Source organism: Salmo salar, chromosome ssa15, assembly GCF_905237065.1.
Source record: "Salmo salar chromosome ssa15, Ssal_v3.1, whole genome shotgun sequence".
In the NCBI taxonomy this organism is placed as follows: Eukaryota; Metazoa; Chordata; class Actinopteri; order Salmoniformes; family Salmonidae; genus Salmo; species Salmo salar.
Genome location: NC_059456.1, coordinates 100,282,756 through 100,309,275, shown reverse-complemented (window position 1 = coordinate 100,309,275; position 26,520 = coordinate 100,282,756). Strand labels below are relative to the sequence as shown.

Genomic DNA, 26,520 nt, shown 5'->3' with positions numbered 1-26,520 from the left:
TCGGCTCAGGGATTCAAACCAGCAACCTTTCTGTTACTCGCCCACCACTCTTACCCACCTCCCCTTCATGTCTGTCTTCTATCAGTCAGTTATGAGGATCTGGAAGTCACCAGGCATATTTTCATCAAGAAGTTCTCAACTGATGAAATATGTTATATAATGAAATTTGTACACGTTTCAAATGGCAACTTATTCCCTATAGTGCACTATTTAAGGATATTAGTGTTGTCTTCCCTCAACTGCAACCGTTTTCTATCAATGTTATTGTGTATCTAGTGTCATTGCTGACATATTGCATGACCAATCATTCCTTTTGTCAATCAGAAAAGGCAATTAGCTAGCTCTGGTTATTGCTCTGTTTTCAGTATCAGTAACAGCCCTTTTTTTCTTCACTGTTTATTTTTGCTCCTCCATTCCTTCCCTCCCCTCTCTCCCTCCAGACGTCCATGACCAGGAAGCAGGTGGAGAACGTGGCTAAGAAGAAGCTGGACAACCTGATGAAGGAGTCTAAGATCCGTGACCAGGAGGACCCCGACAGCTTCACCATCGCTGCTCAGCCCCCCTCGGGAAAGACCACCAACAAGTCACCCTCCAAGGTAACACCCACGGCTCTGTAGACCTGACCTGGGTTCAAATGCTACTTGAAATGTTTCTTGTAGTTCTTTGCACTATTGAGACTTTTCAATTAGTTCCATTACAACAGGCAAGCTCACCCACTGCAAATGTAGTCTGCCACACGCTCACCCACTGCAAATGTAGTCTGCCACACGCTCACCCACTGCAAATGTAGTCTGCCACACGCTCACCCACTGCAAATGTAGTCTGCCACACGCTCACCCACTGCAAATGTAGTCTGCCACACGCTCACCCACTGCAAATGTAGTCTGCCACACGCTCACCCACTGCAAATGTAGTCTGCCACACGCTCACCCACGGCAAATGTAGTCTGCCACACGCTCACCCACTGCAAATGTAGTCTGCCACACGCTCACCCACTGCAAATGTAGTCTGCCACACGCTCACCCACTGCAAATGTAGTCTGCCACACGCTCACCCACTGCAAATGTAGTCTGCCACACGCTCACCCACTGCAAATGTAGTCTGCCACACGCTCACCCACTGCAAATGTAGTCTGCCACACGCTCACCCACGGCAAATGTAGTCTGCCACACGCTCACCCACTGCAAATGTAGTCTGCCACACGCTCACCCACTGCAAATGTAGTCTGCCACACGCTCACCCACTGCAAATGTAGTCTGCCACACGCTCACCCACTGCAAATGTAGTCTGCCACACGCTCACCCACTGCAAATGTAGTCTGCCACACGCTCACCCACTGCAAATGTAGTCTGCCACACGCTCACCCACGGCAAATGTAGTCTGCCACACGCTCACCCACTGCAAATGTAGTCTGCCACACAAAATATTTCTATCTATATTCTGCTAGGCTTATTCTACCACTCTCAGCAATATATGTGGTATTTTGTGTATGTAAAGTCTATGTATATAAAGTGTTTGTACTCTCTTTCTCTTCCAGGGTAAAGGTGATGATGGTGCAGAAATAGGGGACGAAGCCAACCCCAGCACGAACAAGCGTCTGGGTAGGACCTTCATGGGCAGCTTCTCTAAACGCAAGGTGGGCATCACCCCCTCCCCCTCCTCTCCACTTTCACAGTTCATCTCTCTCTCCTCTCCACCTTCACAGTTCATCTCTCTCTACCTTCACAGTTCATCTCCCTCTCCTCTCCACCTTCACAGTTCATCTCTCTCTCCTCTCCACCTTCACAGTTCATCTCTCTCTCCTCTCCACCTTCACAGTTCATCTCTCTCTTCCTTCACAGTTCATATCTCTCTCTCCCCTCTCCTGTCCACCTTCCCAGTGCATCTCTCTCAAATCAATTCAAAGGGCTTTATTGGCATGGGAGAAATATGTTTACATTGCCAAAGCAAGTGAAATAAACAATCAGAAATTAACAGTAAACATTACACTAACAGAAATGTCACAGGAATAGAGACATTTCTAATGTCATATTTTGTCTATGTACATTGTTTTAATGATGTACAAAAAGGAAAATAAATAAACAAATATGGGTTGTATTTACAATGGTGTTTGTTCTTCACTGGTTGCCCTTTTCTTGTGGCAACAGGTCACAAATCTTGCTGCTGTGATGGCACACTGTGGCATTTCACCTAGTAGATATGGGAGTTTATCAAAATTGGATTTGTTTTAGAATTCTTTGTGAATCTGTGTAACCTGAGGGAAATATGTCCCTAATATGGTCATACATTTGGCAGGAGGTTAGGAAGTGCAGCTCAGTTTCCACCTCATGTTGTGGGCAGTGTGCACATAGTCAGACCTGGCTCTCAAGAGAAGACAGGCTATTTCAATAGCAAGGCTATGCTTACTCTGTACATAGATAAAGCTTTCCTTAGGTTTGGGTCAGTCACAGTGGTCAGGTATTCTGCCACTGGGTACTCTCTGTTTAGAGCCAAATAGCAGTCTAGTTTGCTCAGTTTTTTTGTTAATTCTTTCCAATGTGTCAAGTAATTATCTTTTTGTTTTCTCATGATTTGGCTGGGTCTAATTGTGTTGATGTCCTGTGGCTCTGTGGGGTCTATTTGTGTTTGTGAACACAGCCCCAGGGACAACTTGCTTAGGGGACTCTTCTCCAGGTTCATCTCTCTGTAGGTGATGGCTTTGTTTGGGATCAGTACTTTTAGGTGGTTATAGTATTTAACAGTTATTTTCTGGATTTTGATAATTAGCTGGTATTGTCCTAGTTCTGCTCTGCATGCATGCATTTGGTATTTTATGTTGTACACAGAGAATGTTTTTGCAGAATTCTGCATGCAGTCTCATTTTGGTGTTTGTCCCATTTTGTGAATTCTTGGTTGGTGAGTGGACCCCAGACCTCACAACCATAAAGGGCAATACGTTCTGTAACTGATTGAAGTATTTTTAGCCTGATCCTAATTGGGATGTCTAATTTTATGTTCCTGTTGATGGTGTAGAAGGCCCTTCTTGCACAGCTTTGTGGAACTTACCTGTGGCGCTGATGTTTAGGCTGAGTTAGGTATAGTTTTCTGTGTGCTGTCAGGCAACGGTGTCTAGAAGCAATTTGTATTTGCAGTCCTGGCAACTGGACCTTTTTTGGAACACCATTATTTTTGTCTTACTAAGATTTACTGTCAGGGCCCAGGTCTGGCAGAATCTGTGCAGAAGATCTAGGTGATGCTGTAGGCCCTCCTTGGTTGGGGACAGATGCATCAGATCATCAGTAGACGTTTGACTTCAGATTCTAGTAGAGTGAGGTCAGGTGCTGCGGACTGTATTAATGCCCTCGCCAATTCGTTGATATAAAATATTTACAGTGCATTCAAAAAGTATTTACACCCTCTGACTTTTTCCACATTTTGCTGTTACAGCCTTATTCTAGAATTGATTAAATTGTTTTTTTTACCCATCAATCTATACACAATACCCCATAATGACAAAGCAAAAACAGGTTTTTAGACATTTTTGCAAATGTGTTAAAAAAAACTGCAATACCTTATTTACCTAAGTATTCAGACCCTTTGCTATGAGACTTGAAATTGAGCTCAGGTGCATCCTGTTTCCATTGATCATCCTTGATCTTGATTGGAAACAATGGATGATCTCTCTCTCACTCCATTACCAGTGCATCTCTCTCTCTCTCTCTCTCAGTGCGTCTCTCTGGGGTCGTGTTCAGTTAGGGCCCAGTGAAATGTTTTGGAGCAGAACAGAATGTTGTGTCCACTTCTATCCAGCTGTCTCTGCTTCCTGGTGTCTTCACTCCTGTCCAGGTGTCCCTGCTTCCTGTTGTCTCCACAGGCCCATTTTTAGATCCATGTGTTTGACATGGCAGACTAGACTCAGACTAGACCCTACATAGTCCACTAGTTCTGTAGTAAAGTACTGTATAGGGATAGGATGTAGTAATACTGTATGGGATGTAGGATGTAGTAATACTGTATGGGATGTAGTAATACTGTATACTTGCCTAGGTCTATAGTGCTGTTGTGACTGTATTTGACCTTTTCCTTCCAGAAAAAGGCTGTCAAGCTGAAGAAGACCAACAGCCTTGAAGACACCGACACAGACCAGGAGAGCACCAGCAGCACCTCCCGCGTCCCCCTGCATCACAGCAGGTGCTGTTACCGGAGCGACATGGTCTGTTACCATAAACACATGTTATACCTGCACCACAGTTACAGTACACATGAAAAACACTTGTACTGGGAGACGCTCTACTGTAAGCATAGATGTACCATAGAACTGTCCCTCTGGCTCATTGGCTGTTCTCCTGCAGGAAGAAGACCATGAAGCTGACCAGGGCTCTGTCAGACCTGGTCAAATACACCAAGTCAGTGGGCGTCTCCGACATAGAGAAACAAGGTGAGCAGGGAGAAAAAAAATCTCCCTACCTGAACTTGCTTCGTTATACTGACACTGGCCCGTCTCCCTACCTGAACTTGCTTCGTTATACTGACACTAGCCCCGTCTCCCTACCTGAACTTGCTTCGTTATACTGACACTAGCCCCGTCTCCCTACCTGAACCTGCTTCGTTATACTGACACTAGCCCCGTCTCCCTACCTGAACCTGCTTCATTATACTGACACTAGCCCCGTCTCCTGAGCTGAACCTGATTCACTATACTGACACTGGCCCCGTCTCCTGACCTGAACCTGCTTCATTATACTGACACTGGCCCCGTCTCCTGACCTGTACCTGCTTCACTATACTGACACTGGCCCCGTCTCGCTACCTGTACCTGCTTCATTATACTGACACTGGCCCCGTCTCCTGACCTGAACCTGCTTCACTATACTGACACTGGCCCGTCTCCCGACCTGAACCTGCTTCGTTATACTGACACTGGCCCCGTCTCCCGACCTGAACTTGCTTCGTTATACTGACACTAGCCCCGTCTCCCTACCTGAACCTGCTTCACTATACTGACACTGGCCCCGTCTCCTGACCTGAACCTGCTTCATTATACTGACACTGGCCCCGTCTCCTGACCTGAACCTGCTTCACTATACTGACACTGGCCCCGTCTCCCTACCTGAACCTGCTTCACTATACTGACACTGGCCCCGTCTCCTTACCTGAACCTGCTTCACTATACTGACACTGGCCCCGTCTCCCTACCTGAACCTGCTTCATTATACTGACACTAGCCCCGTCTCCCTACCTGTACCTGCATCATAATACTGACACTGGCCCCGTCTCCCTACCTGAACCTGCTTCATTATACTGACACTGGGCCCGTCTCCTGAGCTGAACCTGCTTCACTATACTGACACTGGCCCCGTCTCCCTACCTGAACCTGCTTCATAATACTGACACTAGCCCCGTCTCCTGACCTGAACCTGCTTCACTATACTGACACTATCCCAGTCTCTCTACCTGAACCTGCTTCATTATACTGACACTGGCCCCGTCTCCCGAGCTGAACCTGCTTCACTATACTGACACTGGCCCCGTCTCGCTACCTGTACCTGCTTCATAATACTCACACTGGCCCCGTCTCCTGACCTGAACCTGCTTCACTATACAGACACTGGCCCCGTCTCCCTACCTGTACCTGCTTCATTGTACAGGCACTGGCCCCAAAGATACAGTAGTAGGAATAGAGAAACGTGCAGTATCTGTCTTTAGTGTCCAGACAGTGGTCTCATTTTGTCACTGCAATGAAAGATATGAATAACATGTGTTGATTTGTTTTTATCCCCAAAGCCAAAATAAAGGGTGTGTGTGTCTCGTGTGTGTGTGTGTGTGTCTTCCAGCCGCCAGCTTCAGTTGGCAGGTGTCTTCTCTGAGCGAGACCAAGGCCCACCAGATCATGCAGCAGAAAGCCGCCACCTTCATCCACTTCAACCAGCGGCAGCTCTCGCGCGTCTACCCCTCCTCCTACCGTGTGGACTCTTCCAACTTCAATCCCCAGCCCTTCTGGAATGCTGGATGCCACCTGGGTACTGGGGGGGATCCATTTCCAGATTTAAACTTTTAACATGTTTGGTAATATTGAGCCCCACGCTAGCCAGTGAATTCTCCAATGGCTCCCTCCGAATTTTGATCCATTTGCCCAAATATTTTCTGATTTTAAAAGTGTAGTTGAAATGTTTTTTGTTGTTTTTTTCACTAATTGGAAATGTTTTGATTTGTGTGGTTGTCAGTGGCGTTGAACTACCAGTCAGAGGGGAGAGTGCTCCAGCTGAACAGAGCCAAGTTCAACAGCAACGGCAACTGTGGCTACATCCTGAAGCCGGCCTGTATGTGTGAAGGTGGGCAGCAGCCTCCTCACATTGATTTGATAGCTAAAGGGTTGTGCACACCGTAGCAAAACGTTTTTGCAACAGAAAACGAAAATGAGCGTTTCTTAGTTCAGCCTCCCTGTTTCAGTTTTGTTTTTCTTTAGTTTTGTTCATATTGAATATGACCCAGGTATCTACCATGGGAAAGACTAAGTCTTTTTGTCCCTCCCTGCCTCCTGTAGGTGCCTTTAACCCCATGATAGAGGATCCATTTCCAGGGCAGATGAAGAAACAACTGGTGCTGAAGATCATCAGTGGGCAACAGCTGCCAAAGCCCAAAGACTCTATGCTGGGGGACCGAGGAGAGGTCCTTATTTATTTATCCCCCCCAAATAATTCAATACCGATTTCTCCAAATGACCTTTCTACGGATTTATTTTGAGGAATATCCAAAACCTCAATCATTTGTGTGTCAAATTCACACGGAATGTCCCCATCACAGGAGGCAGGTGAGGGGAGGACCACATCATAATGGCTGGAATGGAATAGTATCAACCACATGGAAAACATGTTTGATGTGTTGGATTCCATTTATTCCGTTTCAGCCAATTACTATGAGTCCATCCTCCCCAATTAAGGTGCCACCAGCCGCATGTGGTCCCTATTAGTGCTACTGCTACTACTTGGTTTGTTGAAGCCTCTAACTTTTTTCTCTCCATCTGCCTTGTCAGATTATTGACCCCTTTGTGGAGGTGGAGATCATTGGTCTACCAGTGGACTGCTGTAAGGAACAGACCAGGGTGGTGGATGACAATGGTGAGTATGTTTGAATAATACGTTGGCTAAATGTGTGTTGCACCGGCTACTATGTCCTATAGGTTGGGTTAAGTCGTCGGTTTAATTTTTGTGTGTGTCGTATAATTGAGGAGGTTAGCACCGGCGCAGTGCACTGCTAGCACCACTTGGTCTGCAGACACACCATACCTGAATGATTTATGACTGCTGAGACCGGCTCTCTAACTCCTCCTCTCTCTCTCTGTATCTCTTTCTCCCACTCTCCTACTTTCCCTCCCTCCCTCTACTTTCCATTTCTCTTACTCTCTCTTCCTCCATCACTCGCCCTCTCTCCTACCTCCCTCTCTCCTACCTCCCTCTCTCCTACCTCCCTCTCTCCTACCTCCCTCTCTCCTACTCTCCTACTCTCCTACCTCTCTCTCTTCTTTCTTTCTTTCTTTCTTTCTTTCTTTCTTTCTTTCTTTCTTTCTTTCTTTCTTTCTTTCTTTCTTTCTTTCTTTCCCTCCCTCCCTTCCCTACTCTTTCTCTCTTCTACTCTTTCTCTCCTGCTCTCTTTCTCTCTCTTCTAATCTTTCTCTCCTGCTCTTTCTCTTTCTCTCTTCTACTCTTTCTCTCCTGCTCTTTCTCTTGCTCTCCTTCTCTTTCTCTCTCTTCTAATCTTTCTCTCCTGCTCTTTCTCCTTCTCTCTCCTCTACTCTTTCTCTCCTGCTCTTTCTTTCTCTCTCCTACAATTTCTCTCCTATTTTCTTTCTTCTTTCTTTCTTTCTTTCTTTCTTTCTTTCTTTCTTTCTTTCTTTCTTTCTTTCTTTCTTTCTTTTCTTTCTCTGTTTCGCTCTTTCTATCTCTCTCTGTTTCTCTCTCCTCCTCTCTTTCTCTCTGTTTCACTCCTACTCTTTCTCTTTTTCTCCTGCTCTTTCTCGCTCTCCCTCCTGCTCTTTTTCTCGCTCGCTTTTTCTCGCTCGCTCGCTCTCCTGCTCTCTCTTTCTCGCTCGCTCTCCTGCTCTCTCTTTTCGCTCGCCGCTCTCCTGTTTTCTCTTTCGCCGCTCTCCTGTTTTTCTTTCGCCGCTCTCCTGCGTCTCTCTTTCTCGCCGCTTCCTGTTTCTCTTTCGCCGCCGCTCTCCTGTCTCTCTTTCTCGTCGCTTCTCCTGTTTCTCTTTCTCGCCGCTTCCTGTTTTCCTTTCGCTCGCCCTCCTGCTTTCTTTCGCCGCGCTCTCCTGTTTTCTTCTTCGCGGCTTCTCCTGCTCTCTCTTTCGCTCGCCGCTTTCCTGTTTTCTTTCTCGCCGTCGCTTCTCCTGTTTCTCTCTTTCGCTCGCCGCTCTCCTGCTTTCTCTTTCTCGCTCGCTCGCTCTCCTGCTCTCTCTTTCTCGCTCGCTCGCTCTCCTGCTCTCTCTTTCTCGCTCGCTCTCTCTCCTGCTCTCCTGCTCGCTCGCTCTCTCTCCTGCTCTCCTGCTCGCTCGCTCTCTCTCCTGCTCTCCTGCTCGCTCGCTCTCTCTCCTGCTCTCCTGCTCGCTCGCTCTCTCTCCTGCTCGCTCGCTCTCTCTCCTGCTTCTCTCCTGCTCGCTCGCTCTCTCTCCTGCTCGCGCTCGCGCTCTCTCCTGCTCGCTCGTCTCTCCTGCTCGCTCTCTCTCCTGCTCGCCGCTCTCTCTCCTGCTCCGCCGCTTTCTCCTGCTCGCTCGCTCTCTCTCCTGCTCGCCGCTTTCTCTCCTGCTCGCCGCTTTCTCCTGCTCGCCCGCGCTTTGCTCCTGTCGTCGGCTGCTTCTTCTCCTGCTCGCCGCCGCTTTCCTGCTCCGGCTTCTCTCCGCTCGCCGCCGCTTCTCTCCTGCTCGCCGCCGCTTCTCTCTCCTGCTCTCTCCTGCTCGCTCGCTCTCCTGCTCGCTCTCTCGCCTGCTCGCTCGCTGGCTCGCTCTCTCTCCTGCTCGCTCGCTGGCTCGCTCTCTCTCCTGCTCGCTCGCTGGCTCGCTCTCTCTCCGCTCGCCCCTCCTGCTCGCCCGCGGCTCGTTCTTCTTCCTGCTCGCCGCTGGCTCGCCTTCTCCGCTCGCCGCTGGTTCGCTTTCTTCCTGCTCGCTCGCTGGCCGCTTCCTCCTGCTCGCGGGCGTTTCCGCTCGCGGGTCGCCCGTCCTGCTCGCGCCGCGCCGCTTGCGGTCGCGCGCTTGCTGCTGCTCGCTCGCGCCGCTTGCCGCTCGGCGCTTTCTTCTGCTGCTCGCCGCGCGCCTTCTCCGCTCGCCGCGCTCTCTCTCCTGCTCGCTCGCGCTCTCTCTCCTGCTCGCTCTCTCTCGCTCGCTCTCTTGCTCGCTCTTTCTCGCTCTCTCTGCTGCTCGCTCTTTCTCTCTGTCCATATATCTCCTACTCACTGCCCATCTCAATCTGTCTTTCTCCCTTTGTCTCTTTTTCTCTTCCTCGCTTGCCTGTTCTCCCTCTCTCCTCTCCAGGCTTTAACCCCATGTGGGAGGAGACGCTGGTGTTCACGCTGCACATGCCCGAGCTGGCGCTGGTACGTTTCCTGGTGTGGGACCACGACCCCATCGGCCAGGACTTCATTGGCCAGCGCACCATTGCCTTCAACAGCATGATACCAGGTGCCTGCCTACCTACCTACCTACATCTTCCTTCAATCCAGCAAACCCCCGACCACTACTGTTCTGCCACCGGACACTCAACTGGCCTGTTAGTATAGGGCAGGGATCATCCTACTAGATTCAGCCGCGGCACGATTTTGTTTCTTGAGCGGCTGGTCAGGGGGCTGGAACATAATTACAAATAATTTCTAGACTACAAATTGACCGCAAGAAGCCCAAGAAGATATATTTGACTAAAACATAATCATTTCAAACCTTGCTTATATACAATATATCTTTCTATTACACGTGGGGATACTTTAGATCAGGCTTCCCAAAGTTTAATCACTTGGAGATGATTAGCTGGTATCTTTTATGTCCAAATTTGACCCCTGGCTGTCAGTAGGGTAACCCTAGTATAGGCTGTGTGTATATAGCTGTTAGCAGTTTGTGTACTAGTGTTATGTTATGAACTGGGAACAGTTCAGTATATGTGTTCGTACTGTAGTTGATATAGCTGTTCGTAGTTTTGTTATTTGTACTGTGAACAGTTTGAGTGTTGTGCTATTTGAAAACTTTTGAGACCTTCTCTGATTTTAGTAGTACTTCATGGTTGTTTCATTGATCTTCAAACATAGTGTCCTGAGATATGAAACATGGTTCTCTTTCCATGTCGCTGGGCTCATTGTCATATTTTGTGTGTATGCTTTTTTTTTTTAGGTTATCGTCACGTGTATTTGGAAGGTATGGAGGCGGCCTCCATCTTTGTTCATGTGTCTGTACATGACATCACTGGTAAGGTAGGTAGTAAGGGAAGTGACGATGGTATTTCACCCACAAGGCCTTTTTAATTGGACCACTTTTTAATTGTGCGTCTCTCAATCATTTTACATTGGACTTCTAAAAAAAAAAAATATATTCTGCTCCAAATACTTTTCAACACAATATTTCAGATAGAATTGAAGTGAGTTTTCCCACTAGTCATCAACAGATGGTGATTATTGAAAGGAAACAAATCTCCATTATTATACAGATGAAGGATTGTGCCAAAGCTGGAAAATAAATATAATAATTGAAATATCTATTCAATTAGGAGCTCTCTCTAATTGCCCCGGTTGCAGCTCAATAGAGAATAATTATTCAGAGGTGCCTAATTAAGTAATGAAGTGTCCTTAGCAGCAGCCAACCACGGCCCAGACAGCCCAGCTGTGTCATCTGTGTTTTACAGTTGAGTGGCAGCTGCTGCAGCCGCCACCGTTCTCACAATTAGCACATTTTAAATGGGGACAGATATAGATTACAGTCGCCTCAATAGTGATTATATTTTCTTCAAGCCAGATGCTACTCTCCCTATAGCCAGGCAGTGATATGAACTTGTATTTATGATATAGGATTTTCAGATTAATGACTCAAGTCGCTCTAAATTGATGAACAGTCGACTTTGGATAAATCTAATGTTTTTAGACTGTCGTAACATCTTGCATTGAACCAGAAAAGTTAATTGAATAGGTATTGGAAAACTGTAGGCATATTCTACTACAGTTTGCACTTATCCAAAGTGTTCTTACCGGGAGTCAATCAATGCACTTTGAATCAAATGAAACAATTGACTACTAGAGAACTGAAACCATCTTCAATAGTCTCTTTACTAGAGAACTGAAACCATATTATATAGTCTCTCTACTAGAAAACTGAAACTATATTCTAGTCTCTCTACTAGAGAACTGAAACCGTCTTTGAATAGTCTGACTATCTACTAGAGAACAGAAACCATCTTTCAATAGTCTGACTATCTACTAGAGAACTGAAACATCTTTCAATAGTCTGACTATCTACTAGAGAACTGAAACCATCTTTCAATAGTCTGACTATCTACTAGAGAACTGATACCATCTTTCAATAGTCTGACTATCTACTAGAGAACTGATACCATCTTTCAATAGTCTGACTATCTACTAGAGAACTGAAACCATCTTTCAATAGTCTGACTATCTACTAGAGAACTGAAACCATCTTTCCATAGTCTGTCTTCTAGAGAACTGAAACTATATCGTCTATCTACTAGAGAACTAAAAGCATCTTGCAATAGTCTATCTAAACTCAGCAAAAAAAGAAACGTCCTCTCACTGTCAACTGTGTTTATTTTCAGCAAACTTAACATGTGTAAATATTTGTATGAAAATAAGATTCAACAACTGAGAGGTAAACTGAACAAGTTCCACAGACATGTGACAATGTGTCCCTGAACAAAGGGGGGGTCAAAATCTAAAGTAACAGTCAGTACCTCGTGTGGCCACCAGCTGCATTAAGTACTGCAGTGCATCTCCTCCTCATGGACTGCACCAGATTTGCCAGTTCTTCTCTTCCACCAAGGCACCTGCAAGTTCCCGGACATTTCTAGGGGGAATGGCACTAGCCCTCACCCTCCGATCCAACAGGTCCCAGACGTGCTCAATGGGATTGAGATCTGGGCTCTTCGCTGGCCATGGCAAAACACTGACATTCCTGTCTTAAAGGAAGTCACATACAGAACATAGAACGAGCAGTATGGCTGGTGGCAATGTCATGCTGGAGGGTCATGTCAGGATGAGCCTGCAGGAAGCTTACCACATGAGGAAGGAGGATGTCTTCCCTGTAACGCACAGCGTTGAGATTGCCTGCAATGTCAACAACCTCAGTCCGATGATGCTGTGACACACCGCCCCAGACCATGACGGACCCTCCACCTCCAAATCGATTCCGCTCCAGAGTAGAGGCCTCAGTGTAACACTCATTCCTTCAACGATTAACCCGAATCTGACCATCCCTCCTGGTGAGACAAAACCGGGACTCGTCTGTGAAGAGCACTTTTTGCCAGTCCTGTCTGGTCCAGCGACAGTGGGTTTGTGCCCATAGGCGACGTTGTTGCCGGTGATGTTTGGTGAGGACCTGCCTTACAACAGGCCTACAAGCCCTCAGTCCAGCTTCTCTCAGCCTATTGCGGACAGTCTGAGCCCTGATTGAGGGATTGTGCGTTCCTGGTGTAACTCGGGCAGTTGTTGTTGCCATCCTGTACCTGTCCCGCAGGTGTGATGTTCGGATGTACCGATCCTGTGCAGGTGTTGTTACACGTGGTCTGCCACTGCGAGGACGATCAGCTGTCCGTCCTGTCTCCCTGTAGCGCTGTCTTAGGCGTCTCACAAAACGGACATTGCAATTTATTGCCCCGGCCACATCTGCAGTCCTCATACCTCCTTGCAGCATGCCTAAGGCATGTTCACGCAGATGAGCAGGGACCCTGGGCATCTTTCTTGGTGTTTTTCAGAGTCAGTAGAAAGGCCTCTAGTGTCCTAAGTTGTCATAACTGTGACTTTAACTGCCTACCATCTGCAAGCTGTTAGTGTCTAATTAACGACCATTCCACGGGTGCATGTTCAGTAATTGTTTGGTTCATTGAACAAGCACGGGAAACAGTGTTTTTAAACTCTTCACAATGAAGATCTGTGACGTTATTTGGATTTTTACAAATTCTTTGAAAGACAGGGTCCTGTAAAAGGGACGTTTCTTTTTTAGTTTACTAGAGAACTGAAACCATCTTCGATAGTCTAACTATGCCTATCTCCTAGTGAACTTGCCATTCTTCTTTTATTTCTATACTGCATTCTATTGTCTCTGTCATCAACACTACTGTAATGACCACACTGTTGTTCATATCTCGTCCTGTTTCCAGATCTCCTCTTTGTCTGCTCTGACTGTATGTTCATCTATTTGCTGTACTCTCCCTCAATTCCCACTCTCTCGTCTCACACTCCCTTCTCTCGCTCTCCCTTCTCTCGCTCTCCCTTCTCTCGCTCTCCCTTCTCTCGCTCTCCCTTCTCTCGCTCTCCCTTCTCTCGCTCTCCCTTCTCTCGCTCTCCCTTCTCTCGCTCTCCCTTCTCTCGCTCTCGCTCTCCCTTCGCTCTCACTTCTCTCTCAACCTTTGTCCTCGCTCTCACTCTCTCCCTTCCCGCTCTCGCTCTCCCTTCTCGCTCTCTCCCTTCCCGCTCTCGCTCTCTCCCTTCCCGCTCTCGCTCTCTCCCTTCCCGCTCTCGCTCTCTCCCTTCCCGCTCTCGCTCTCTCCCTTCCCGCTCTCGCTTCTCTCCTTCCCGTCTCGCTCTCTCCCTTCCCGCTCTCGCTCTCTCCCTTCCCGCTCTCGCTCTCTCCCTTCCCGCTCTCGCTCTCTCCCTTCCCGCTCTCGCTCTCTCCCTTCCCGCTCTCGCTCTCTCCCTTCCCGCTCTCGCTCTCTCCCTTCCCGCTCTCGCTCTCTCCCTTCCCGCTCTCGCTCTCTCCCTTCCCGCTCTCTCCCTTCCCGCTCTCTCCCTTCCCGCTCTCTCCCTTCCCGCTCTCTCCCTTCCCGCTCTCGCTCTCTCTCTTCCCGCTCTCGCTCCCTCTTTTCGCTCTCGCTCCCTCTTCCCGCTCTCGCTCCGTCTTTTCGCTCTCGCTCCGTCTTCCCTATCTCGCTCACGCTCCCTATTCCCTCTCTCGCCCCCTCTTGCTCTCCCTTCTGTCTCACTCTCCCTTCCCCTCTCTCGCTCCTTGTCCCTTCCCCCTCTCACACTCTCTCTTTCTGTCCTTTCTGTGATTTCAGTTGAACCTTCTTTGTCCAAACGCTGCTTTTAGAGGCAGAAAATTGTTAGGAGTCCTGAAGGCGCCACTCTGAACCCAGGTGTAGTGAAATCCAGTCAGCACCCTGCATGTGCCACATGCTCCTTCCCTGCCACCCCAATAATTTCGCCCATCTGCACCCGCAAGGCAATAACGTCCACCCGTAGAGGCTAACTCATGCTGAACATGAGTTGCGAACATGATTGTGACAGCTTGACTCGTCAGTATCCTCCACCGACCCAAAGTAGATCCAATGTCACTAACATGCGCCGGAGGGAGGGAGAGGTGTGGGAGAGAGAGGGACACAAACACAGGGGACTAGGGGTATTTTATCCATACTCAGGAGATTCCCAGCAAGGAGCACTGCAGGGGTATACAGTTCCTACTGTGTAAGCCACTTGAATGAAGAAAAAAATTAATGTGTTAACGTCATAAAGCATGAACTCTGTCAGACTTGCTCGGATCTTGCAGGAGGGCGTGTTGGGGAGGGGGGTGCAAAGCTCCGTGTTTGTGGTATTAGTCAGTTGGCATCATTTGTACTGTAATGCCTTGGGCACTCAGTCTTGGTGTAATTCCACTTGGATCTACTTGATGACATTGGGTTGCTGCACATCATGTGCTGAAAGGCAAGCATTTTGAAATGAACAGACACACACACCAGTCATAATGGTTGTCTCAGTGCAAAGAGTGTTACAGCAGTGTTAATTCGATCGGTGAATGTCAAATTGTGATCTCCATCTCTACATCACACCTTCAACCCTGTACATGGTGAACTCCCCCGACATTGTACATGGTGACCTCCCCTCACTATCTACATGGTGACCTCCCCACACATTGTACATGGTGACCTCCCCACACATTGTACATGGTGACCTCCCCTCACTATCTACATGGTGACCTCCCCACACATTGTACATGGTGACCTCCCCACACATTGTACATGGTGACCTCCCCACACATTGTACATGGTGACCTCCCCTCACTATCTACATGGTGACCTCCCCACACATTGTACATGGTGACCTCCCCACACATTGTACATGGTGACCTCCCCTCACTATCTACATGGTGACCTCCCCACACATTGTACATGGTGACCTCCCCACACATTGTACATGGTGACCTCCCCACACATTGTACATGGTGACCTCCCCTCACTATCTACATGGTGACCTCCCCACACATTGTACATGGTGATCTCCCCACACATTGTACATGGTGACCTCCCCTCACTATCTACATGGTGACCTCCCCACACATTGTACATGGTGACCTCCCCACACATTGTACATGGTGACCTCCCCACACATTGTACATGGTGACCTCCCCACACATTGTACATGGTGACCTCCCCACACATTGTACATGGTGACCTCCCCACACATTGTACATGGTGTTCTCCCCACACATTGTACATGGTGACCTCCCCACACATTGTACATGGTGACCTCCCCACACATTGTACATGGTGACCTCCCCACACATTGTACATGGTGACCTCCCCACACATTGTACATGGTGACCTCCCCACACATTGTACACGGTGACCTCGCCCCCCTCACTCTGTACACGGTGACCTCGCCCCCCTCACTCTGTACACGGTGACCTCGCCCCCCTCACTCTGTACACGGTGACCTCGCCCCCCTCACTCTGTACACGGTGACCTCGCCCCCCTCACTCTGTACACGGTGATCTCCCCCCCTCACTCTGTACACGGTGACCTCCCCACACGCTGTACACGGTGACCTCGCCCCCCTCACTCTGTACACGGTGACCTCGCCCCCCTCACTCTGTACACGGTGTTCTCCCCCCACACTCTGTACACGGTGACCTCCCCCTCAGTCTGTACACGGTGACCTCCCCCCCTCACTCTGTACACGGTGACCTCCCCCTCACTCTGTACACGGTGACCCCCCCCTCACTCTGTACACGGTGACCCCCCCCCCACTCTGTACACGGTGATCTCCCCCCCTCACTCTGTACACGGTGACCTCCCCCCTCACTCTGTACACGGTGATCTCCCCCCTCACTCTGTACACGGTGACCTCCCCCCTCTCTGTACACGGTGACCTCCCCCCTCACTCTGTACACGGTGACCCCCCCCTCACTCTGTACACGGTGACCCCCCCCCCTCACTCTGTACACGGTGACCCCCCCCCCTCACTCTGTACACGGTGACCCCCTCCCCCCTCACTCTGTACACGGTGACCCCCTCCCCCCTCACTCTGTACACGGTGACCTCCCCCCTGTATGTCAGTACTGTATGTTCAGTTAAATGCTTATTGTGAACCAGTTCATGATGTTAGTTTGTCTCATCTCTTGTTCTCAGGGCAAGGTGACCAGCGGCATCAAAGGGCTGTTTCACAGAAACCCAAAGCAGGCTTCTCTCGACAGCCATGCTGCTGCACAGCTTAGCCATAAGCACACGTTCGGCGCCCACCTGCTGCGCCGCACGGCCAGCGCGCCCACCAAGGTCCTGCCCAAGGTCAAGAAGGGTTTCCCCGAGATCGCCATCGACACCAAAGACTACCGCTCAGAAGGCACCAGCGAGGACCGGGAGTTAGAGGACAGCCACCTCATTGCTTCCTCCCAGCCCCCGCTGCTCCACCAGGGCACCTGGGATACTACGGCCGCCGTTGCCCCCGCCGCATCACGCCAAGGCACCAACAGGCACCACGGCACCAACGAGGCTTTCCTCCCCGACGAGGGCAAAGGTAAGGGCTCACCTCGCTTCCTCCGATATTCCGTGAGCGAGCCCCTAAAGCAGGTCAATCGGCTGCACTGCCACGACTCCCTGAATGAGAAATATGGAGTGTTTGCCCGCGTGGCCCTCAACAGCAGTGGCAGGATGGGGGTGTCCTCCAACTGCATGATCTGTGTAATTAGCTCCAAGGAAAGCCCAGAGGAGAGGGAGTTCAAGGATGAGGAGAAATGGGGAGAGAGGACCAAGGCGTGGACAGAGATGCCTGAGAGAGCCTTCCGCTGTCCCACTCCCTTCAGGCAGGTTCAACCCGAGCCAATGCCCAAACCGCAGGCCCTGGTCGCAGCCCAGCCTGATAAGTCCCTGGCCCAGTCCAAGCCCACAGTGGAGGCCCTGCCCCTGTTCCAGCCCCAGGCGTTCTTCTGACCTATCCCCTTTCCCAGGTCTCGGGCCAGAGCCCATCAAACTCTGGACACCTGTCCCACTGAGGCTCACCCTGACCCCGCTGAGAGGAACGCCTGCTCCTGCGTCATGCCCCACCGGCGCTTCCCCTCCCCTCCTATCTCCCCGCTTGCGATGCTCACCCCCGACTGCCGGAGCAGCGCCCCGCTGCCCAACTACGGCAGTGCTTGCAGCCCGGCCCCTGGCACTACCATCAGCAGCTCCGACTGTGACAGCTTGTTGCTCAGTGACAGTCGCAGCAGCTGTGAGAGCCTGGGGAGCCTCGAGCTGGCCCCTATGCTGCCTCCGCGAGGGGTCCTTGACAGCGGCAGGCGTGCCGTGGGCACCCTGCAGCGCGAGATGAACCTCCTCTTTGCTCAGAAGATGGACGAGCTGCGCAGTAATTCCCCTATGTTCTTTTCCGGTAAGGTGGATCTGCAATTGCATTGTCCACAGTAGTACCCATAGAGGTGTCTTAGAAGCACCCATAGCAGTCCCTTATAGCTGCCATAGTGAGCCCATTGTGCAGTGCTGATCCCCTAGTTGTAAGCCATGTGCTGTGAGCAGTCCCCCCAGAGGACCCATCCTTCAGAGAGCCGATACTGTAGTCTTGACCCCAGGTCCCCTCACTAATCAAAATCAGCCTTTGTCTAGACCTCCGGTTCTTCCACCAATCAAAAGTTACCTTTCGTGTTCTAGACCCCTGGTTCCCTCACCACTCAGTCACCCTTTTGTCTAGACCAACTCTGGACCTCAGTTCCACAGCCTTTCCTCTCCATTGTTCCCCTCTAACCAAGGCGTGGACAGGGCTGATTTAGACCTGGGACACAGTCTGGATGCAATTATTTGTCAGGTAGAACAGAAAACCAGCAGGCTCCAGACCTCGTAGTCAGAGTTGAAGAATGCTGATCCCATCACAATCAAATTTTACTTTAGCTCATTAGCACATAAATTGCCACTAAATACCCATCGTTACTAGAATTGATAAGCTCAACGGTACTAAAAGGCAGTGCATAATTGTAATAATGTGTAGCAAACTAGTAATGAGTTGTAAGAAAAATATTTCATCACTCTGTGCCCAACAGATAAAAGTACAGCAAGTAAAAAAAATTACAACAAATAATGCGAAATTCACTATTCTATGGAATGTAAACCAACTTGTTTGACTGCAGAAAGGCCCCATATCACTCTAGAACTCAACCCCTTGGTAACAATGAACATAAAACATCTCCCCCAAAAGTGAAAGAGCCAAACCATCATATGACTTGACCCGGGGGAGCCCTCCACCCCTCCTTGTCCAAACCATGATGAACACAAGCTGTCCTCTCACCCCTGCTCACCCAGACTTAGTATCTCCCACTCAGTGCATTACATCAAAGGAAATCACAAGTTGGATCATTTTTGGGGGGGAGGTTGTTTCTTCCTTTGGGTCTCAGATTTATGGCGACGTTACAATGAAGGATGGTCACCATACATTTAGCACAATGTATTTCTATTCTATTACTTGTCAGAATATTTCTCAACTTTTCTCTTCAATCTTTAAACTCAGCTTCAGCTGCTACCCTTTCACTGAACACAGAGGCTCTCTTGTGTTACTGTCTGTAATTAGTTTGTGGTAAGTTGTACTGTCTTTTCACAGCACAGTATATTTCAGTGGACTATCTGTTGTAGACATGGTTTTTAAATAGTTTAGAAACGTGATATTGTGAAGTTGATCGTTTTGCCCTTGTAATTGAGTAGTATTCTGATACTTTATCAATTTTCTCAAATTACTCTACGCACTCTTGCTTCAGCGCTCTCCTCTGCACTGTTCTCTCGTTCATCCAGTTGTGCTAACCTCCTTTGTTCTGTCCCTTTTGCACGCTCTCTCTGTTCCTAGTGCAGAATTGAGGGGATGACAAAAGCCAGGTAACGAGAACCCTTGAATGTCTGCACCCTCACCCACTGTTTTCTGCTCATTCACTGTACCTTGACTGTCTTCATAACCCCTCCTTCACTCCCTTCCCCCAGTCTCTGTAAGCACCGTGCACGCAGACTGTATCAGCGACTACTGTACCAGACATTCTCCAATAGGAAACACTTGTTTTTGATTTCCGTTGCAAAACATTTTTTCTACGTTATGCACTAATGAATATGACCCAGGTAGTCAGAGTCACAGATGGGGTTTAACAACACACTTTGTCGCAACACACTTTGCACTGTGTTAGGGCCAGCATGTCGAGGTTGAGCTAGGGACACAGATTTCACGAGAAGGATTTGGGAGTATTTGACTGTGTTTTGGGGCACATGGAGTCTCACTTGTGTGAATCATCATTACGCTCATAACTACACTGCTGGTAATTCCCATTCCATTGTTACCATACTGCTATGTTTTCAGGTCAGAATCTTCCTGGTCATCAGTGTATGCACGCAATTCATCAGAATGAATATTGGTCATTTAGGCATCTATCCATCAAGGTCCCATTTTAATGCTCTATTCAGTCTTTATAGTTTAAACGTTACAGATTCCCCGATTTTTTAAAAATGTAAAGGTCATTTCAGATTTTACCGTGAATGCGGTCTCCGCTAAAGAGGGAACACATTGCCTTTTTTTTTTTTTTCAATCATGCTGTAAATCTGAACTTCCGGGATGCTGATTGATCCCATAAGCATATGTTGAATTGCAGTTATGTTTAGTGTGAAACATCATATTCTTGTACAGTCATGGCCAAAGGTTTTGAGCATGACACAAATATTAATTTCCACAAAGTTTGCTGCTTCAGTGTCTTTAGATATTTTTGTCAGATGTTACTGTGGAATACTGAAGTATAATTACAAGCATTTCATAAGTGTCAAAGGCTTTTATTGACAATTACATGAAGTTGATGCAAAGAGTCAATATTTGCAGTGTTGAACCTTCTTTTTCAAGACCTCTGCAATCCGCCCTGGCATGCTGTCAATTAACTTCTGGGCCACATCCTGACTGATGGCAGCCCATTCTTGCATAATCAATGCTTGGAGTTTGTCAGAATTTGTGGGTTTTTGTTTGTCCACCCACCTCTTGAGGATTGACCACAAGTTCTCAATGGGATTAAGGTCTGTGGAGTTTCCTGGCCATGGACCCAAAATATCTATGTTTTGTTCCCCAAGCCACTTAGTTATCACTTTTGCCTTATGGCAAGGTGCTCCATCATGCTGGAAAAGGCATTGTTCGTCACCAAACTGTTCCTGGATGGTTGGGAGAAGTTGATCTCGGAGGATGTGTTGGTACCATTCGCTATTCATGGCTGTGTTCTTAGGCATAATTGTGAGTGAGCCCACTCCCTTGGCTGAGAAGGAACCCCACACATGAATGGTCTCAGGATGCTTTACTGTTGGCATGACACAGGACTGATGGTAGCGCTCACCTGGTCTTCTCCGGACAAGCTTTTTTCCAGATGCCCCAAACAATCGGAAAGGGGATTCATCAGAGAAAATGACTTTACCCCAGTCCTCAGCAGTCCAATCCCTGTACCTTTTGCAGAATATCCGTCTGTCTCTGATGTTTTTCCTGGAGAGAAGTGGTCTTTTTTGCTGCCCTTCGTGACACCAGGCCATCCTCCAAAAGTCTTCGCCTCACTGTGCGTGCAGATGCACTCACACCTGCCTGCTGCCATTCCTGAGCAAGCGCTGTGCTGGTGTTGCTCCGATTCCACAGCTGAATCAACTTTAGGAGACGGTCCTGGCGCTTGCTGGACTTTCTTGGGCGCCCTGAAGCCTTCTTCACAACATTTGAACCTCTCTCCTTGAAGATCTTGATGATCCGATAAATGGTTGATTTAGGTGCAATCTTACTGGCAGCAATATCCTTGCCTGTGAAGCCCTTTTTGTGCAAATCAATGATGACGGCACGTGTTTCCTTGCAGGTAACCATGGCTGACAGAGGAAGAACAATTATTCCAAGCACCACCCTCCTTCTGAAGCTCCCCGTCTGTTATTTGAACTCAATCAGCATGACAGAGTGATCTCCAGCCTTGTCCTCGTCAACACGCACACCTGTGTTAACGAGAGAATCACTGACATGTCAGCTGGTCCTTTTGTGGCAGGGCTGAAATGCAGTGGAAATGTTTTTGGGGATTCAGTTCATTTGCATGGCAAAGAGGGACTTTGCAATTAATCTGATCACTCTTCATAACATTCTGGAGTATATGCAAATTGCCATCATACAAACTGAGGCAGCAGACTTTGAAAATTAATATTTGTGTCATTCTCAAAACTTTTGGCCACGACTGTATGTGCTGTATGCATCATAAGACCCACATAATGATACTATACGTACAGTATGCTACTTATAGTTACCATTTTGACTGTTGATAATGAATGTAGTCCTGTGCTTACAGATCTTGTGCTTCTCTTCTCCCCTCCCCCAGACCATTCCACAGTGCAGAGACCAGCTCCCCCTATTCGACTGCTCGCACCAATCTCTGATGAACTGGGGGACCGCCATCTCACTCACTCCTCTTCCACTCCAGCAGACCACTCATCCACGCGTCACTCCCCACGTCTACCGCTCCCTATATCCACAGCAATCACCATCTTCACCTCATCCCCGGCTTCTAAGTGTGAGGCGGACAGTCCTGTCAACGGTAGGGGGGAGGAGGGTCCCGTCAATGGTAGGGTGGACAACAAGAGACCACCTGCCCATCACAGTACTACCTCGGCCCCTGTGACACATGACCCCAAAGACCTGAAACCCTCACAGTACAGCAGAGACCCCCGGGTCGATGATGGCACCTCGTCACTCATGGAGCACTCTCCAAGCCGAGCGGAAGCACCGTATACTCAGTCAGGCCACACAAAGGACGATGCCGAGCTTAAGACTGAGCCAACTGCAGAGTCCCCTGTTGCTCTCGCCTACCCCTCTGTATACGCCAGCCCTCTGAAAGTCCAGTCCCTGAGAGCTCTGTTTGGCAGCAGCCCGTTGAACACGCCTGTCAGAATGACCAAAATCGAGGACCACGTGCAGGCGGTGGCTGGGGAGCAGCAGCAGTCATCAGCCATGCCAGAGGTGTGCATCGACGCCACCCTGAACGACCGGCTGTGGAGCAAGCTGGAGCCCAAGCCAGGCAGCCACAGAGACAGCGTGTCCTCATCCTCCAGCATATCGTCCAACGACACCGTCATTGACCTGTCCCTGCCCAATCTGGCCAGGAAGAGCCTCACCTGTCTGAGCAACGGAACCTCCCCAGGCGACAACATCTTCCCGGACCCACCCTCCTGGGTCAACCGGCCACGCTCTGCCATAGCCTCCTTCGAGACGCTGCAGGTCAGCAAGTCCAACCCCAATCTCCTGCAGGGCCACCTGGGGGAACCAGAAGACGAACTGCAGCCCAGGCCCCTCGGCGCCCCCAGGGAGCCTCCAGTGGACTCACCCAGCAGAATAACCCAGAGGAGGCACACCTGGAGCCGCCTCTACATGGAAGGGCTGAAGCATTCCTCCCCTCCAGCCAAGAAGCCCTCTGCTGCAGCAGCCCTTGCTGCTGCCGCCACCAGCCCCCTGGATACCGTGGCCTCTATGTCTAAGAGCCTGGGGGACTTGACGTCGGATGACATTGCCTGCAACTTTGACAGCAAGTACCGCAGCATCACCCGCAGCTTCATCATTAGGCCTTCCCGGAACGACCTGAGGCAGGGTTACCCTAACCATAATCCCCAGAGGCCCCGGCCGCCCAGCTACTTAACTGAGCAGCTGAGGAGGCTGACCGACGTGGAGCCCCTGACAGCTCACGACTTCGCCCCCCAGGTACCCCTGGAGGAGCCTCAGGAGGAGCCCCTGCTACGGAGGACGTCGTCCCGGAGCCAGAGCAGGGTGCGCTACATCGCCAACAGGGCCAAGCAGGCCCAAGAGAGGCAGAGGCTGCAGGGTCTCAACCAGTCCCACCCTGCTACTGGTGCTGCTAATGCTAGCATTAGCGGTGGCGGTAGCCCCATGGAGGAGCGGGGGAACCCGGAGGGGGCGTGCTGCGTAGCCCAGAGCCCCTGCACAAGCCTGGACCTGCTGAGCCAGCTCAGCCCCCCAGGGCCCCCCAACAGACTGTCCCAGACCTCCCTGAACTCTGACAACAACGAGGTCTTTTTCATGCTCAAGCTCTGAGAATCAGACTTGTTTTGGAACTGAGCGTGAGAGAGACACTGAAGCATAACTCATTTAAAATTCCATCCAGCTTTCTAGGAAGGTAAATTGTAATTTTTAAAGAAATGACATTCTGTATATCTTGATAGGATGTGTTTCTAAATGTATTTAATCAAGCAGAATAATGCTACTTCCAGACAGTCACAAGCACAGTTTTACTCTGGTCAATGTGTTCACTGCTCAGTAACTCACATCAACTATGAACACCTATACACAGCAAATGCCTAGCTGGTCACAAAGGATGGACTAGTCATTTTTACTACAATGGTCACAACAAACACCAAATAATTGCTCAGAAATAATAGAAACAGCAATGAGTTGTCTAATGAAAGCATCCTTTACCAATGCACTCATTTGTTTGCACCAAATGAGGAACGTTGGAATGTGATTGGAAAAGCAATGCCTGCCTGACTGTCTAGGTAAACCATGACTTCCATGTTTGTATATGCCTGACTGTCTAGGTAAACCATGACTTCCATGTTTGTATATGCCTGACTGTCTAGGTTCACAGTGACTTCCATGTTTGTATATGCCTGACTGTCTAGGTTCACAGTGACTTCCATGTTTGTATATGCCTGACTGTCTAGGTAAACCGTGACGTCCATGTTTCTATATGCCTGACTGTCTAGGTACACAGTGACTTCCAAGTTGTTATATGCCTGACTGTCTAGGTTCAAAGACTTGTTATGTTTTGAGTATTCATTGTGAGTTGAGCTGATCCTAAAGTAGCAATAGACAACCATTAGTGGAGTTTTACTATTCTAAAACCCTTTTTAAACTTCAAATTTTAACGATATGTATATACTGTACTTTTAAAATGTGTAGAGATGTTCTGTTTTTTGTTTTTTTACATATTTATTGAGCCAGTAGTTCTGAAAGTAGCGCTCATGAGACAAAACTGGTCCCCGAAAATTGCGTATTACGACACGTGCAGATATGTGCATCACGTCTTAGCTCTCTCTCTGCTGTGTGTGCATCTTGCTAGCTGTCACTCAAATGGCGAGGGGCTGAAGCTCATTGGCTTGAACTTGAATTGCTAGGGGGCTGACCCATGTGGGGAAAAATGTAGGGAAAATGGCACCGCACACCTTCCATCTTTGAAACTAGAGATTTCGTGGCAAATTTGAGGTTAGACAGTAATTATTCTCATAGATCATGCATGTATGATTTACATGTTGACACATCCAGCCCAAAGTGTGAGGTTTATAAAATACATACTAGTCGCCAAAGTTCTTGAGCATGACTTTTAAGATTGAATAATACTGTGTTAACTCATTATATATCACCAGTAGCCCAAACGTGCTAGCAACATTTTTAAACAACTTAAACAAGTGTAATATATTGCAGATTATGGATTTTTTTTTTTCAGATTGTTGTTTAGTCAATGTGGAGTCTTTACTGAAAAGAATAAGAGAAAATGGCAACAATTATTTTTTTTCCCTAAAAAGTCTTAAATCCAACTTTAAAAATTGTGAGTACAGTGAAGTGTGATTTGAGTGAGCTGCCAGCGATTTAGAAAACTGTTATTTTATTCTAGACAACACAGTGGGAATGTTGTTTTTACCATCAAGACTCTACTCCCGTTACCTGTTTTTTATTTGACTGCATGCTTTTTAAACACTTATGTACGTCTCTCTTATTTTATTATACAAAAACGTTTTTTATATGGGAACTGATCTGTCGACGAGTTCTTGTCTTGCTCAGTGTTCAGGCTGTTGAAGCTTGATTGGTTACACTGTCTTTGTAGATACTCAACCAGATAGCATTGATCCCATATCCAAGCATGTTTATTTGTTCTGTACTGTTTGCACTGCCATGCCAGTTCTCTGCTAAACGTTAGGAAGAATATTGAAGTAAAAAACAGATGTAATTATGAACTGAATAAAGCTCCTGTATATTAAACAAGCTTATTTTGTTAATTCAACGTCGCACTCTTGTCTCAGTGTTCGGACCGGAGATTTATATTCCAACAAAATGGGCAGCCAGTTGAACTTATCCCTACAAAAGTTGACATGGTTGCACCATGTAGGCTAGTGGTTAGAGCGTTGGGCCTAATCAAATTGTATTTGTCTCGTGCCGAATACAACAGGTGTAGACCTTTACAGTGAAATGCTTACTTAAAACACAAGCCCTTAACCAACAATGCTTTAAGAGTAAGAAAAAAATAAAAGTAACAAATGATTAAAGAGCAGCAGTAAATAACAATATCGGGGCTATATTTCCTCGGGGTACCGGCACAGAGTCAATGTGCGGGGTCACCGGTGTCGTTGCTGGATCGAATCCCTGAGCTGACAATATAAAAATCTGTTCTGCCCCTGAGCAAGGCAGTTAACCCACTGTACCCTGGGCTCCGAAGACGTGGATGCCGGTTATGGCACCTGCCTGGACTGTGTTGACCAACCATCACCTCTCCCAACTTCATTATGAACTGCCTGCCTGCACTGTGTTGACCAACCATCACCTCTCCCTACCTCATTATGAACTTCCTGCCTGGACTGTGTTGACCAACCATCACCTCTCCCTACCTCATTATGAACTGCCTGCCTGGACTGTGTTGACCAACCATCACCTCTCCCTACCTCATTATGAACTGCCTGCCTGGACTGTGTTGACCAACCATCACCTCTCCCTACCTCATTATGAACTTCCTGCCTGGACTGTGTTGACCAACCATCACCTCTCCCAACCTCATTGGCGTAGTTCATCACACTCCCTGAAATGTTCCAGAACAATGACTTGGTCCACAATACATGCCCATGTATTGTGGACCAAGTCATTGTTCTGGAACAACTATATATATTTAAATTAACATCGTCCTTTCTATTACATTTGCGACCCCAAGATTTTGGAAGATAAAATGTTGTCATCACACTTTAACTGAACTACAACTTTTTAAGGCTTAAATCCCTCAAGGCCATCAAAAGGCTTCAAATGACATCCAGGAACTAATGCCTTGCTTGCTAAAGGATGAGA

At 48.4% G+C, this 26,520-nt stretch overlaps 1 protein-coding gene across 6 annotated transcripts in view; it reads left to right on the top strand.

Annotated features, from left to right (window-relative positions):
* Nucleotides 1-25,466, top strand: part of LOC106572832 (1-phosphatidylinositol 4,5-bisphosphate phosphodiesterase eta-2) — a 274,181-nt gene extending 248,715 nt beyond the window's left edge. For 3 of the 6 annotated variants that reach the window (XM_014147347.2, XM_014147351.2, XM_014147349.2), the window contains 12 exons: nucleotides 441-596; nucleotides 1,538-1,636; nucleotides 4,070-4,170; nucleotides 4,332-4,417; nucleotides 5,814-5,999; nucleotides 6,204-6,311; nucleotides 6,524-6,648; nucleotides 7,013-7,097; nucleotides 9,506-9,652; nucleotides 10,352-10,431; nucleotides 16,584-16,968; nucleotides 21,785-25,466. In XM_014147347.2, the coding sequence (XP_014002822.1) occupies nucleotides 441-596; nucleotides 1,538-1,636; nucleotides 4,070-4,170; nucleotides 4,332-4,417; nucleotides 5,814-5,999; nucleotides 6,204-6,311; nucleotides 6,524-6,648; nucleotides 7,013-7,097; nucleotides 9,506-9,652; nucleotides 10,352-10,431; nucleotides 16,584-16,968; nucleotides 21,785-23,508 (3,282 nt within the window). In that variant the 3' untranslated portion in view covers nucleotides 23,509-25,466. Of the gene's footprint in view, nucleotides 1-440; nucleotides 597-1,537; nucleotides 1,637-4,069; nucleotides 4,171-4,331; nucleotides 4,418-5,813; nucleotides 6,000-6,203; nucleotides 6,312-6,523; nucleotides 6,649-7,012; nucleotides 7,098-9,505; nucleotides 9,653-10,351; nucleotides 10,432-16,583; nucleotides 16,969-19,275; nucleotides 19,305-21,784 lie in introns of all 6 variants that reach the window. The other 3 variants (XR_006759343.1, XM_045696424.1, XM_045696425.1) reach the window with 3 other exon arrangements.
* The last annotated feature ends 1,054 nt before the right edge of the window (nucleotides 25,467-26,520 follow it).